The following is a 15632-nucleotide window of genomic DNA, read 5'->3' on the forward strand; positions in this document are numbered from 1 at the left end:
CCAGCCCTATATTTACCTCTTAAAAACATACTACCTCTAAAATCTGAGAAGAAATTATTTCTGCTCTAAAAAACATAACTGAGATGACAAAACAGAAAGTACTCAAAATTCAAAGCACACTGGCTTAATTGTTATATTAATTCAGTCAGGAGCTATACTACAAATTATAAAACTGGCATAGTAATTAAAGATTGCTTTTACCTATGCATTAAAACAAGTCCAGGCAACCAGTACCAAACTAGGCTTCGTTCTGATGTGTACTTGAATATAACATTCATAAAATATAAAAGCTAGAAAGAAATTCAGAAATATAGCATTCCCTTCATTTTCAGATAAAGAAACATCTTCACAGTTCTCTACATCAATTCCTTCCTTTGTTATCAAAATAAAATATCTTGCCTTCCAGCTAGTTCTTAAACTTATATTCAGAATCTCATTTCTTCTTGCCTGTCAGAAGACCTTGTTCCATTAAACTTGCTACATAAGCAGTTAATGCTGTTGAACTATATTTATAGACATGTTCAAGTTACTCCTACTTTAAAAGAAAGTTCTCTTCATGGTTTTTAAGATTTTGCCTTGCTTTTCTTTTTTCAAAATCAAGATATTTTTGCTAACAAGGTGACTCAAACTAATTCTTCAGTCTTGGTCTTTCTTACTATCACCATCAGATTTCACTTGCTAAGCATTTTCTTTGTAAATTCCTCAGATGGCTACCATGAAATTCATATGTCTTGGTTTACCTATTATTTCTTTTTAAAATTTTGAAGACTAAACTCAGGACCTCATGCAACCTAGGCAATGAGCTACCACTGAGTCCTTTATCTCCTCCCTACCTTTTTGGAGGGCAATATTGGAATTCAAACTCAGAGCCTCACAATTGCTAGGCAAATCATTCCTAGTACTCCCCCCTACCCTTTGGTCCAGTCTTAGGGCTTGAACTCAGGGTTTCAGTGCTGTCCCTGAGTTCATACCTGTAATCCTAGCTACTAAATAAAAAACAAAATTGAATGAAATAAAAATTCTCTGTAAATTTGAAATATAATTTGGATTCATTTATCAGTGATTGAATTAGGAGTATTTTCTATTTCTGAACACTTGAATCATTTCACAGATGTCAATTATATTCTTACTATATGCCTAACAGTTGACTATAATAGATGTTATGTGCCTCTTTGCTCAATCTTTACAGAGCAAGTTTAGTGAATTTTTTTTTTTGGGGGTTGGTCGTGGGGTCTGAACTCTGGGCCTGGGTGCTGTCCCTTAGCTCTTCAGCTCAAGGCTAGCGCTCTACCACTTGAGTCACAGCACCACTTCTGGCTTTTTTCTGCTCATGTGGTGCTGAGGAATCGAACCCAGGGCCTCATGCATGCAAGGCAAGCAATCTACCACTGAGCCAACTTCCCAGCCCAAGGTTTAGTGAATTAACAATTATTCTCAACTAATTTTAAAAACACTAATTAAATATCTACTGCATGTAATCTTTCCTTAATTGTCTTTCCTCAATTATCATGTGAAAATAGGCCAAATTAGACTCACATATGTTCTTACAAACTCTATTTTCCTTAGTTCACTAATTATAATTGATTGAGAATGCAAATAAGCAATAGAGCCAACAGTTCCTAAGTTGCAACTATTCTCATTTTTCTATACACACAGGGCTAGATAGTATAACAATAATAATTTATAGTTCTTTGTTAAAAATAAAAATCTAGCTGCTGGGTGCTGGTGGCTCACACCTGTAATAATCCTAGCTACTCAGGAGGCTGAGATCCTGAGGATCATGGTTCAAAGCCAGCCCGGGCAGGAAAGTTCATGAGACTCTTTATCTCCAAAAAACCACAAGAAAACCAGAAGTGGTGATATGGCTTAAGCTGTAGAATGCTCGCCTTGAGCTGAAGGGCTGAGGGACAGCACCCAGGCCCAGAGTTCAAGCCCCAGGACTGACAAAAAATAAATAAAAAATAAAAATAAATTAAAAAAATAAAAAATATATAAATCTAGCTGGATGTGGTGGTTCATGCTGTAGTCCCACCTATTCAGAAGGTAGAGGTTGGAGGATTGAGGTTCAAGGCTGGCTGGCCCTTGCAAAATCAGTACAAGACAATATCTGAAAGCCAAACTAAAAAGCAAAAGGACTGGAGGCATTGCTCAAGTGGCAGAGTACCTATGTAGCAAGCATAAGGACCTGAGTTTATTCCCAGTATTGTAAAACTGTAAAAAATAAAAAAGAGAGAAAGAAAAAAGGTCCAGTAGCATAATAACTCTTAATAAATTACATTATCAAAGAACATGTTTAGGATTTGGGGAAGTATAGATTGACAGAGAAACTTGAGCAAAGGATACTTTTGTGGACAAAGACAAGATTAGTTTGGCCCAGTTGGAGGGCAGTCACCATGGCTGTCTTCTCATCTAGTGTAGCCACTTTCCCCACAAGAGACCCATTATGTGCAACTCTATGGTCTTGTAATTCCAGTGTATAATGTTCCAGGGGAAATTTCACCTCTGTAAAACATGAAAGTTATACAAATATAATAGCAGCAGCCACTCCAGGTTATAACGGTGTACTATTTGATTAAAAGAGAAGATTGGGAATCATGCCTAAAATAAAAAATATGAACAGTTTCTATTTTTTCCCCCATTAGGATGAATTTAGACAGGTAGCCAACTAGGAGAATACTACATGAAGTGATGGTGGGTATGGCTTATGGTCTTCAAAATTAGCACACTAGCTGGGTGCTGGTGGCTCACACCTGTAATCCTAGCTACTCAAGGAGGCTGAGATCTGAGGATCACCATTCAAAACCAGCCTGGGCAGGAAAGTCCATGAGATTCCTATCTCCAATTAACCACCAGAAAATTAATCTCAAGTGGTAGAGCGCTCGCCTTGATCTGAAGAGTTGAGGGACAGCACCCAGGCCCAGAGTTCAAGCCCTATAACAGACAAAAAAATCAACAACAACAACAACAAAAATAGTAAAGGCAAATGTCTAAAAACACTGAAGCTGTGTCATTAAAAAAGTAACTGTGGGGGGCTGGGAAGGTGGCTCAGTGGTAGAGCGCTTGCCTTGCATGCATGAGGCTCTGGGTTCGATTCCTCAGCACCACATAAGTGGCGCTGTGGCTCAAGTGGTAGAGGGCTAGCCTTGAGCTGAAGAGCTGAGGGACAGCGCCCAGGCTCAGAGTTCAGGCCCCACGACTGGACCCCCCCCAAAAAAAAAGTAACTGCGGGGGCTGGGAAGGTGGCTCAGTGGTAGAGTGCTTGCCTTGCATCCATAAGGTCCTGGGTTTGATTCTTCAGCACCACATAAAGAAAAAAAGCTGGAAGTGGCGCTGTGGCTCAAGTGGTAGAATACTAGCCTTGAGCTGAAGAGCTGAGGGACAGTGTCAAGGCCCAGAATTCAAGCCTCACAACTGACAAAAAAAAAAAAAAAGTAACTACGTCATTAACCTGCTCAAGATATGAGGACTATCTCTGTCCAATGCTAAAGTACAACAATTAACTTCAATTAACCACTCAAAAGCTGGAAGTGGAGCTATGGCTCAAAGTGGTTGAGTGCTAGCCTTGAACAAAACAGCTCAGAGACAGTGCTCAGGCCCTGAGTTCAAGCCTTACCACTGACAAAAATAAATAAATAAACATTAAAAAAAGTTGAAGAAAAAAAACTAAAGAAGATATCAGATGGAAAGACATCCACGCTAAAGGATTGGCAGAATAATATTGCCAAAAGCAAACTACATATTTAATATAATACCCACCATCATTCCAGTATTATTCCTCACAATTTAGAGAAATTAATCCAAAAGGTCATAGCATAAGAAATTCTAAGTAAGGGGCTAGGAAGGTGGCTCAGTGGTAGAGCACTTGCCTTGCATGCATGAGGCCCTGGGTTCGATTCCCCAGCACCACATAAGCAAAAAGAGAAAAAGCCAGAAATGGCGCTGTGGCTCAAGTGGTAGAGCGCTAGCCTTGAGCTGAAGAGCTGAGGGACAGTGCCCAGGCCCAGAGTTCAGGCCTCACGACCAGACTCAAAAAAAATAAAATAAAATAAAATAAAAATCAGTTATAAGTAAAAACAGCACTATTGAGGATACCATAATACCAAATTTCAAATTGCACTAAAGAACTAGAGTAACATGAACAGTTTGGTACTGGTACAAAAACAGATCCAAAGACAAATGGAACAGTATAGAAGGCCCAGGAATAAAACCACTATATCCAATTAATTTTTTTTTTTGCCAGTCAGGCCTGGGTGTGTACCCTTGAGCTTTTATGCTCAAGGCTAGTAGTGCTCTACCACTTGAGCCACAGCTCCACTTCAGCTTTTCTGGGGTATGTGTGTTGGGGGTGGTGGTTAATTGGAGATGAGAGTCTCACAGTTTCCTTCCCAGGCTGACTTGGAACTGTGATCCTAGATCTCAGCCTCCCAAGTAGCTAGGATTACTGGTATGATCCACTGGCACTGGGCATAATTTCTGATAAAGGAGCCAAAAACATACAATGGAAAAAAGATAATTTCTTCAACACATAGTGCTGGGAAAACTTGGTATTCACTTGCAGAAGCTTGAAAACCAAACTTGTGTTTCTCATTCTATACAAAAATCAGCTCTAGGATTGGGAAGGTGGCTCAGTGGTAGAGTGCTTGCCTTGCATGCATGAGGCCCTGGGTTCGATTCCTCAGCACCACATAAGCAGAAAAAGCTGGAAGTGGCACTGTGACTTAAGTAGTAGAGCTCTAGCCTTGAGCTGAAGAGCTGAGGGACAGCGCCCAGGCCCAGAGTTCAGGCCCCCCAACCAAAAAAAAAAAAAAAAAAAAAAAGCAGGTAGCACTGATCAGTACATTGTATGTATAATCTGATGTATGGAATTGTAACCTCATTTTTTTTTTTTTGAGGAGGTCCGGTTGTGGGGCGTGAACTCTGGGCCTGGGCGCTGTCCCTCAGCTCTTCAGCTCAAGACTAGTGCTCTACCACTTGAGCCACAGCGCCACTTCCGGCTTTTTTTTTCTGCTTATATGGTGCTAAGGAATCGAATCCAGAGCCTCATGCATGCAAGGCAAGTGCTCTACCACTGAGCCACCTTCCTAGCCCTGTAACCTTATTGTTGTGTCCACTTAATAATGATATATATTTTTTTTTGCCAGTCATGGGGCTTGAACTCTGGGCCTGGGCACTGTCCCTAGCTCTTCGTTCAAGGATAGTGCTCTACCACTTGAGCCATAGCTCTACCTCTGGTTTGATTTATTGGAGGTAAGAGTCTCATGGACTTTCCTGCCTGGGTTGGCTTTGAACCATGATCCTCAGATCTCCTGAGTAGTTAGGATCCTCAGACCTCTTGAGTAGCTAGGATTACAGGCATGAGCCACTGGCACCCAGCTAATACTAAATTTTTTAAAAGAAAATAAGTTAAAAAAGAAAAACAAATATCACTTGTTTTTATTCATATGTGGAAGCTAGTCCTAAAAGACATACATACTCAGGCACATGTACATATCTATATATGGATATATCCATATTATGTGGACAAACACTGTGAATGGGAAAGGGAAAATAAAGTGAATAATTTTGAAATACATTTCAAGCATATATGAAAAAGCATGAAAAAAGAGACTAATTTTTTTAAAAGGCAAAAAAGAAAACGAATAACCTCAATGAAAACTGTTGATCAATAGGAAGATGGAGGGGCAGGGAAAAAAAAGTAGACTCTTTGCAGGGGCGGGGGCTAAATAGTGGGAGTGATTGAGTTAACAAGAAGGATGAAGGAAGTTGAATATGGTTGAAATGGATTGTTTGCACCTATGAAAATAGAATAGCAAATCCAGCTAAAATTGTTTTGGGAATTGGGAAGAAGGGAAAGGAAAATAGTTAAGAGGGGCGAGATTGTTTAGAATACAATGGAAATGTAACAATGAAACTTCCTATATAACTAAAGTAAGCTAATTAAAAATATTTTATCACAAAATCTAAAAACATAAAGAAGTGGGATTGCTTCTTTGTTAGCAACTGAAAGGACTTGAAAAACCTGAATCACAGAAAAAGACAAATCATCTTACCTGTCATTCTTCCCTGAACCATTTTTGCAACTTGGTATTTAATATATGCTCCTACTAAAAGATAAATATCATGGGATGGTATAAGAAATATATTCTCCAAAACCAGCAGACGTATCGATGCTGCTGCCACTTTCTAAAACAGGGAGGGAAAAAGTCAAAGTTTCCATAGGTAAAATCCTTAAGGCTATCTTTATGAAAAGCTTACTTTTTTTTTCCTGGCAGTTCTGGATTTTGAACTCTGACACTTGCTGGACTTACGCTTGTTAAGTTAGTGCTCTACCACTTGAGCCATACAGCCAGCTCTATTCTTTTCCTGGCTTTTTTTTTTTTTTGGTTGGGGGGGTGGCTTGAACTCTGGGCCTGGGCACTGTCCCTGAGCTCTTCAGCTCAAGGCTAGTGCTCTTCCACTTGAGCCACAACCCACTTCTGGTTTTCTGGTGGTTTATTGGAGATAAGAGTCTCACGGACTTTCCTGCTCCGGCTGGCTTTAAACTGTGATCCTCAGATCTCAACCTACTGAGTAGCTAGGATTACAGACATGAGCCACCAGCGCCCGGCTCAGCGCCCGGCTTCTCTCAGCTTTTTAACTTAAAGCTGAAACTCTATCACTGAGCCACAGCAACACTTCCAGGTTTTGGATGGTTAATTGGAGATAAGATTCTTATGGAGTTTCTTGCCTGGGCTGGCTTAAAACTGTGATGCTTAGATCTCAGTTTCCTGAGTAGATAGAATTACAGGCAGGAGCCAGGGGCCGCCTGGCTACATTTTATATTCTTAACTTTATTATTATTATTATTATTATTATTATTTTGTCGATTGTGGGACTTGAACGCTGTCCCTCAGCTCTTCAAGTCAAGGATAGTTAGTGCTCTACCACTTGAGCCACAGCGCCACTTCCAGCTTTCTGGTGGTTTATTAGAGATAAGAGTCTCACAGACTTTCCTGCCGGGGCTGGCTCTGAACTATGATCCTCAGAATTCAGCCTCCTGAGTAGCTAGGATTACAGGCATGAGCCACCGGCACCCAGCTTATTCTTAATTTTTATTCTGTAAGAGTTTCATGCACTTTCCTGCCTAGTCTGGTTTCAAATTATGATTCTCAACCTGACTGAGTAGCTAGAATTACAGGAATGAGTCATCAGGGCCCAGTCTATCTTTTATTCTAAACTTGAGTGAAAGCTAAGAGTTAGAGAAAGTGAATGTAATATTAAGATTCATGAAGCTTGAGGTAGATGTGTAGCTTAATTGTAGACTGCCTACGTAGTAAACAGGAGGCCCTAAGTGCAAACCCCAGTACCGATACAAATACACACACACACATACACACACACACACACATTTGGTGGGGGGGTAGGTCAGTTGTAGGGCTTGAACTCAGGGCCTGGGCACTGCCCCTGAGCCTCTTTTTTCTCAAGGGTAGTGCTCTACCACTTGAGCCACAACCCCACTTCCAATTTTTGAGTGGTTAATTGGAGATAAGAGTTTCACTGAGACTTTTCTGTCCAAGCTGGCTTTGAATTGTGATCCTTAGATCTCTGGCTCCTGAGTAGCTCAGATTAGAGGCACGAGCCACCAGCGCACAGCCACATACATATTTTTTAGACCCTTCAAAACAAAAAATAGCTCAGCAAGTTTCATGAAGCTGATGAAAAGGCACAGATAATTCTAACAGATAATTGGAAGGCTAAGGCAAAAGAATCATAAGTTTAAGGTCATCCTGGGGTATGCAGTAAGGCTTTGTGTAAGATTCATGATAATTTTCAGGCAAACTGAATTTTTGTGTGTGTGTGGGGGGGGTTGTGGGGCTTGAGCCACCGGTGCCTGGCCAAACTGAAATTTTAGCTTCTGATTATGAAAGCAATTTTTACTCTTTATTAAATTATTAAAAGAAACAAGCTTGTAGCTAGGTGTCAGTGGCTCAAACCTGTAATTCTAGCTACTCAAGATACTAGGCTAACTGGAGAAGTGGGCATGGCAGGGCACCCTATCATACTACCTGTGCTAGAATGAAAAATAGGAGGATCATAGTCCAGGCACATGATGGAGTAGAAAGCAAGACCATTGAGAAAAGATTTAAAAAGCTGGAGGCATGATTCCTGCCTCATTAGGAGGCAGGACTCCTGCCTAACAAGCACAAGGGTATCAATTCAAACCCTATTACTGTCAAAGAAAGAAAATGTTTTAAAAGCAAATGCCAGTGATCTGAGGGTATGTCAGTAATAGAGTGCTAGCCTACCATGATCAAGGCCTGGGTTGAGTTCAAACCCGAAGCTTTTTTGGTGAGGGATGGGGTAGGAAAGAAAGAGATCATACTTGTAATTAGGTAATAATACAAAACACACGCAGAAAATAAGGGTTTTGTATGCTTATCCACATGAGATGACTTTTTCGATTAAATGATCAACTATTAAGTTAGAGAGCTTCTATTACAGATTCACAACAAAAACCTTTATTTTCTATAAGACTATTGGGTGAACATTTATAGCACAAATGTCTTACCTTATAGAACTGTTCGTAAATTCGAACTTTTACAACAGCAGCACCAGTTCTAATCCCAGACACCAAAATCATATCTCCTTGTTTATCTTCTTTTTCCATCTCAGCTATATAGACAGGGGAAGAATATTCTGCCTCAGAGTATTTCAGAATCCTAAATAAAAAATAAATTTGTTTCTAGCAGAAATCAATGTTTTCTTCCCATAATTCCCTCATAACCTGACTTAGGGAATTTTTTTTTTTTGTCGGTCATGGGGCTTGAACTCTGGGCCTAGGCACTGTCCCTGAGCTCTTAAGCTCAAGGCTGGCACTCAACTACTTGAGCCACAGCACCATTTCCAGTTTTCTGGTGGTTTATTGGAGATAAGAGTCTCACACTTTACTGCCCAGGTTAGCTTTGAACCATGATCCTCAGATCTCAGCCTCCTGAGTAGCTAGGACTACAGCTGTGAATCACTGTTGCCTGGCTTAGGGAATTTTTAACAACTTTGCACAACTACTTAGTAACAACAACAACAATCTAAATATAATATTTGTCTCTGGGCACTGGTGGATCATGCCTGGAATCCTAACTACTTAGGAGGCTGAGATCTGAGGATTGTGGCTTGAAGCCAGCCCAAATAGGAAACTCTGTGTGACTCTTATCTCCATTAAACTACTCATGAAATCCAGAAGTGGTACTGTGGCTCAAGTGGTAGAGTGCTAACTTTGAGCACAAAGAGGCTCAGAGACAGTGCCCAGGCCCAGAGTTCAATCCCCAAGACCGGGAAAAAAAAAAAAAAAAACATTGTAGAAAATGTTCTGGTGTGGCGCTGTGGCTCAAGTGGTAGAGTGCTAGCCTTGAGCTGAAGAGCTGAGGGACAGCGCTCAGGCCCAGAGTTCAAGCCCCACGACTGACAAAAAACAAGAAAAAGAAAAAGAAAATGTTCTGATTTCCACAAGGACTATAACTAATGTATATGTGGCAGAAACTAGTGTGGAACTAATTACAGTTTTGGTTGTCTGGGATCTATTACTTGGTACTTGAGATAAAAGTTCATACTATTAGCTAGGTGCCAGTGGCTTATACCAATAATCCTACCCATTCAGGAGTCTGAGATTGGAGTCTGAGTTTGGAGGATGGCAGTTTGAGGCAATTTGGGGCAGAAAAATCCTCTAGATTATATCTCCAAAGTAACTAGCAAAAAGCTAAGCGGGGCCAGGCACCAGTGGCTCAGAGAACCTGTAATCCTAGCTACTCAGGAGGCTGAGATCTGAGGATCAAGGTTCAAAGTCAACCCTAGTAGGAAAGTTCATGAGACTCTCCAATAAACTACCAGAAAATTGGAAATGGTGCTGTGGCTCAAATGGTAGAATGCTAGCCTTGAGGTGAAGAGCTGAGGGTCAGCACCCAGGCCCAAAGTTCAAGCCCCACAATAGAAAAAAAAACAAAAACAAAAAACTAGGCTGCAGGTGTGACTCCAGTGGTAGAATACCAAGCAATTAAACAAACTGATCAAACACCAGATACCTATAAGCCTGTTCAGGAGGTTGAGATCTGAGGGTCATAGTTTGAATCCAGCCCAGGCAGTCTTAATTCCAATTGACCACAAAAAAAAAAAGGCAGAAGTGGAGCTCTGGCACAAATGGTAGAGCATTATCCTTGAGCTGAAGAGCTGAGGGAAAGTGCCCAGGCCATGAGTTCAAGCCCCAGGACCAAATACACACAAAAAAACAAAGCTGACCAAGTTCAAAGCCATGTGGTCCAACACCAGTACCACTAAATTAATTAAGTAATAAATTAAATTAATTTAGTCAAACCACTAAATTAAGTAAGTAATACATGCTACCCAGACTCCTCTGCAGTGTCTCAAATTAAGCTATAATAAACATACCCGGGCTGGGAAGGTAGCTCAGTGCTAGAGTGCTTGCCTTGCATGCATGAGGCCCTGGGTTTGATTCCTCAGCACCACATAAGCAGAAAAAGCCAGAAGTGGTTCTTGGCTCAAGTGGTAGAGTGCCAGCCTTGAGCTGAAGAGCTGAGGGACAGCGCCCAGGCCCAGAATTCAGGCAAAAGAAAAAAAAAAAGAATATATTAAAAAAAATTAAATTAAAAAAAAAAAAGAGTCTCACGGACTTTCCTGCCCGGGCTGGCTTTGAACCGCGATCCTCAGATCTCAGCCTCCTGAGTAGCTAGGATTACAGGCGTGAGCCACCAGCGCCCGGCTAAGCAAATTTTTTTTAAAAGGCCAGAATTTTGGAAAAAAAAAAACAACAACTCAGGGACAGTGTCTAGGCCCTAAGTCCAAGCCCCACAACCAACACCAACAAAAATAACTATATTTCTCTCATAAGTCTATCAAAGTCATTTTTCCCTGGGAAATATATCTCTTTCAAAAAAGTCCACAGAGCAGAATTATCCAAGTCTACACACACGGTGGCTTTTCAGTATGCACACTTGTCAAAGGTAACTTATGATCAGTTTCCAATTTACCTAATTTTGCTAGACAGTCCTTCTCTTGCTGACTCGTTATCCTGTGCAATGCTCCACTCAAACATCATCCCTGCCAAACTACTGAAAGTATTTCCTATAGAACAAGGCAAAAAGCAGACAAGAGAGAATTATATATGCAAAAACATTCAGGTATCCTCAACAAGAGAAATGTGACAAGAAAATTATTTTTAGGCCTCAGTAACAAGTAATAGTAATATTATTACTGACATAAAACACATATATGGGAGCTAGACAAAAGTGGTTCATGCCTACAATTCTAGATACTCAGGTGGCTGTGATCCAGAGAAATCTCAAAGATGGCCTGGGCAGAAAAGTTCTCAAGATTCTATGTCCAAAAAATAATCAGCAAAAAGCTGGGCTGGAGAAATGGCTCAAGTGCTAGAGTACCAAGCAAACAAGCCAATTGAGACCCTGAATTCAAACTCTGGCACTGGCAAAATAATTAATTTTATAAATCTCACATATATGGAGCTAGGAGCATAGCTCAGTTAAGGTTGAAAGTTTGCCTAGCAAGTTCCCAGTATTAAAACAAAAAAAGGGCTGGGAAGGTGGCTCAGTGGTAGAGTGCTTGCCTTGCATGCATGAGAAGCTGGGTTCGATTCTTCAGCACCACATAAGCAGAAGAAGCTGGAAGTGACGCTATGGCTCAAGTGGTAGAGTGCTAGCCTTGAGCTGAAAAGCTGAGGGACAGTGCCCAGGCCCAGAGTTCAGGCTCCACGATGGGACCCCCCCCCAAAAAAAAAGGAAAGCAAAAAACAAAACAAAAATTTCTCACCCCTGTAATCCCAACTATTCAAGAAACTGAGATCTGAGGATTGTGGTTCAAAGCCAGCCCAGACAGGAAAGTCCATGAGAACATTATCTCCAATTAATCAGCAAAAAAGGCTGAAAATGGAGCTAAGGCTCAAATAGTAGTAGAGTGCCAACCTTGAGTGGAAAGAGCTAAGGGACAATGCCCAGGCCTTGAGTTCAAGCACCAGCAGTAACACACATGCACACAAATCCATATATGATAAAGATCTTCACACTAACAATATAAGTGTTTTGCTTCACAAGTTTTCTGAAAGTAGAAAGAATTCAAGCATATTAACTTCTTTATTTTTGTTTTTGTTTTTGTTTTTTTTCGGTCATGGGGCTTGAACCCTGGTACTGTCCCTCAGTTCTTCAGCTCAAGTCTGGCACTATACCACTTGAGCCACAGTGCCACTTCAGGTTTTCTGAGTGGTTTATTGGAGATGAGATTCTCACAGCCTTTCTGCTGGGCTGGTTTTGAACCTCAATCCTCAGATCTCAGTCTCTTGAGTAGCTAGGACTACAGGCATGAGCCACCGGCACCCGGCAAAGCATATTAACGTCTAGCTGACAAAAGTACATTACATTCTTTCTGTTCCTTTCTATAGAAAGGTCAGCTAACATCTATCTTATGGTTGACAGTCATAGTTAAACCTGGTGACTTCAACCATTCTTACAAAAACTAGATTTCAAAAAGAGGTGTTTTTTTTTTTTTAAGTGCAGGTCCTGGGGCTTGAACTCAAGGCTTGGGCACCCTGAGCTATTTTGTTCAAGGCTAGCACTCTGCCACATGAACCACAACTCCACTTCCAGCTTTCTTCGTGTCTAATTCGAGATAGCATCTCATAGACCTTCTTGTCCAGGTTGCTTCAAATTATGGTCCTCAGATATCATCCTCCTGAGTAGCTAGGATTATAGGCATCAGCTACTGGCACCAAGCAGAGTTCTTTTCTTTTCTTTTCTTTTTCTTTTTTTTAGAGGGGGTGTCCAGTCGTGGGGCCTGAACTCTGGGCCTGGGCGCTGTCCCTCAGCGCTTCAGCTCAAGGCTAGCACTCTACTACTTGAGCCACAGCGCCACTTCCGGCTTCTTTTTCTTTTTGCTTATGTGGTGCTGAGGAATTGAACCCAGGGCCTCATGCATGCAAGGCAAAGCACTCTACCACTGAGCCACCTTCCCAGCCCTCCATGAGACTCTAATCTCCAAGAAACCACTAGAAAACCAGAAGTGCCGCTGTGGCTCAATTGGTAGAGCATTCGCCTTGAGCTGAAGAGCGCAGGGACAGCGCCCAAGCCTAGAGTTCAAGCCCCACGACCGACTAAAAAAAAAAAAAACAAAAACAAAAAGCATTACTCTTTGGGTAGGCACCAGAAACTAACATCTGTAGTACTACCTATTCAGGAGGCTGAGATCTGAGAATTGTGATTGTAACTAGTATCTCCATTAATCAGCAAAAAGCCAGAAGTGGAAATGTAGTTCAAAAGGTAGTGTGCCAGCTTTGAGTGAAAAAACTAAACAGGAGCTCAAGGCCAAGCTGGAGCATTATGAAAGAGAGAGAGAGAGAGAGAGAGAGAGAGAGAACGCAAGCAAGCAAACAAGCAAGCTTGAGGCCCTGGTTCAAACCCTAGTATCAACACCAAACTGAAAAAATGGGGAACTAACAGTTGTTTTTTTTTAACGTTCCTCTTTTTGGTGTTACTGGGGGTTGAACCCAGGCCCTTAGTGCTTGTAAGGCAGGCATCCTACCGCTTAGGCCATTTCTTCAGACCCTTCTTGCATTGATTATTTTCAAGGTAGGGTCTCTATTCCTGTGCTTCCTCGTGTTCACTGAGGATGACAGACATGCATCACTACACCCAGCCATTATGCTTCCCTCTGCAGTTGGGATGACAGATGCAATATACCATACTGAGCTATTGGTTGAGATAGTATCTCATGAACTTTTTGTGCCTGATCTGCCACTACAAACCCCAATATTCTCTATCTTTCAAAACACTGGGATTCCAACTTTTTGGGGGGTGAGGGGCTTAAACTCAGTGCCTTATACGCCTGCTTGGCTTTTTTACTTTTCCACTTGCAGCTGGTACTCTACCACTTGAGCCATGCCTCTAGTCTAGCTTTTCGGCTGGTTACCTGTAGATAATCTTTTGGATTTTTCTTTCTGGACTGGCTTTGAAGTGAGATAATCAGATCCCAGCCTCTCTAATAGTTAGGCTCACAGGTCTGAGCCACCAACACCTGACACTAAAATGTTCTATCTGCTCAGTGGCAGAATTGGGACATTTTTAAAGAAAAGTTCAGAAATAACGCACAATTGTAGACATTTTATTCAAGAATGCAGATGAAGGGCTGGGAAGGTGGCTCAGTGGTAGAGCACTTGCCTTGCATGCTCGAGGCCCTGGGTTCAATTCCTCAGCACCACATAAGCAAAAAGCTGGAAGTGGCAATGTGGCTCAAGTGGTAGAGCGCTAGCCTTGAAGAACTGAGGGACAGCAACCAGACCCAGAATGCAGATGAAGACTGAAGACATGGCTCAATTGGTAGAGAGGCTGCCTAGCAAGCAACTGTATTCATGAATTCAAACCCCAGTAAACACACACACACACACACACACACACACACACACACACACAGAGGAATGGAGATGATACATTGAACTGCAGTGAGAATTATTTTTTCTCATTTATATGAATTCCAAATGAGAAAATAAGTATTATTTCTAATCTCCTTTATCATTCAAGTTTCTGTTTCAAAGTGCTTAACATGAAGGAGTATTACCTTATTATTTTTTTTTTCCTTTGGTCAGTTGTGGGGCTTGAACTCTGGGCCTGGGCACTATCCCTCAGCTCATCAGCTCAAGGCTAGCACTCCACTTGAGCCACAGTGCTACTTCTGGTTTTCTGGTAGTTTATTGGAGATAGGTCTCATGGACTTTTCTGGGGCTGGCTTTGAACCTCAATCCTCAGAACTCAGTCTCTTGACTAGCTAGGAATTACAGGTGTGAGCCACCAACGCCCAGCTAGGAGTATTACCTTATTTTTAAGTGATTTTGTTGAATTCTCTAAAGTTCATTACCTTTAGCATCCAATGCCCTCACCATCAGCTCCAGAGGTGAATCATCTACATAGAGTTCTCGGGTCCGAGACACAATTTCAATGTTGTCTATGACATCAACTTTAACATCACAACGTAGTTCATGGTCAGTTACTATAATAAATCCAAAAATTCAACAGGTCATAAATCTATTGTATGTCCCACATGCACAAAGTTTATTTTAAAGATTATTTTTAAAAAGCTGGATATCAGTAGCTCAATAGCTCACACCTGTAATCCTAGCTACTCAGGAGGTTGAGATCTAAAAATCCTGGTTTGAAGTCAAGTCCAAAAAGGAAAGTAAAACTCTCTGTCTCTCTGTCTCTGTCTCTGTGTCTCTGTCTTCCCCCCCCTCGTTGGTGGTTGTGGACCTTGAACTCTGAGCCTGGGTGCTGTCCCTCAGCTCTTCAGCTCAAGGTGAGTGCTCTACCACTTGAGCCATAGTGCCAGTTTCCATTTTCTGGTGGTTAATGGAAGATAAGAGTCTCATGGACTTTCCTGCCTGGGCTGGCTTTGAACCTTGATCTTCAGATCTCAGACTCCTGAGTATCTAGGATTACAGTCATGATCCACTGGCACCCAGCAAATCTAAAACTCTTTTTTTTGTTGTTGTTGTTGGTCATGGGGCTTGAACTCTGGGCTTGGGCACTCTCCTTGCGCTCTTCAGCTCAAGGCAAGCACTCTATTGCTTGAGCCACAGCAGCCACTTC

General features: G+C 41.5%; 1 protein-coding gene across 2 annotated transcripts in view; it reads right to left on the bottom strand.

The window, feature by feature from the left end:
* Positions 1-15632, bottom strand: part of Nup210l (nucleoporin 210kDa-like) — an 89212-nt gene that overhangs the window by 66619 nt on the left and 6961 nt on the right. For both annotated transcript variants that reach the window (XM_013015307.1, XM_013015306.1), the window contains exons 3-7: positions 14905-15036; positions 11019-11112; positions 8549-8699; positions 6051-6183; positions 2344-2502 (exon numbers count right to left, since the gene is read on the bottom strand). In XM_013015307.1, the coding sequence (XP_012870761.1) occupies positions 2344-2502; positions 6051-6183; positions 8549-8699; positions 11019-11112; positions 14905-15036 (669 nt within the window). The remainder of the gene's footprint in view (positions 1-2343; positions 2503-6050; positions 6184-8548; positions 8700-11018; positions 11113-14904; positions 15037-15632) is intronic.

This window comes from Dipodomys ordii, unplaced genomic scaffold (assembly GCF_000151885.1).
Source record: "Dipodomys ordii isolate 6190 unplaced genomic scaffold, Dord_2.0 Scaffold26, whole genome shotgun sequence".
NCBI classification, from domain to species: domain Eukaryota; kingdom Metazoa; phylum Chordata; class Mammalia; order Rodentia; family Heteromyidae; genus Dipodomys; species Dipodomys ordii.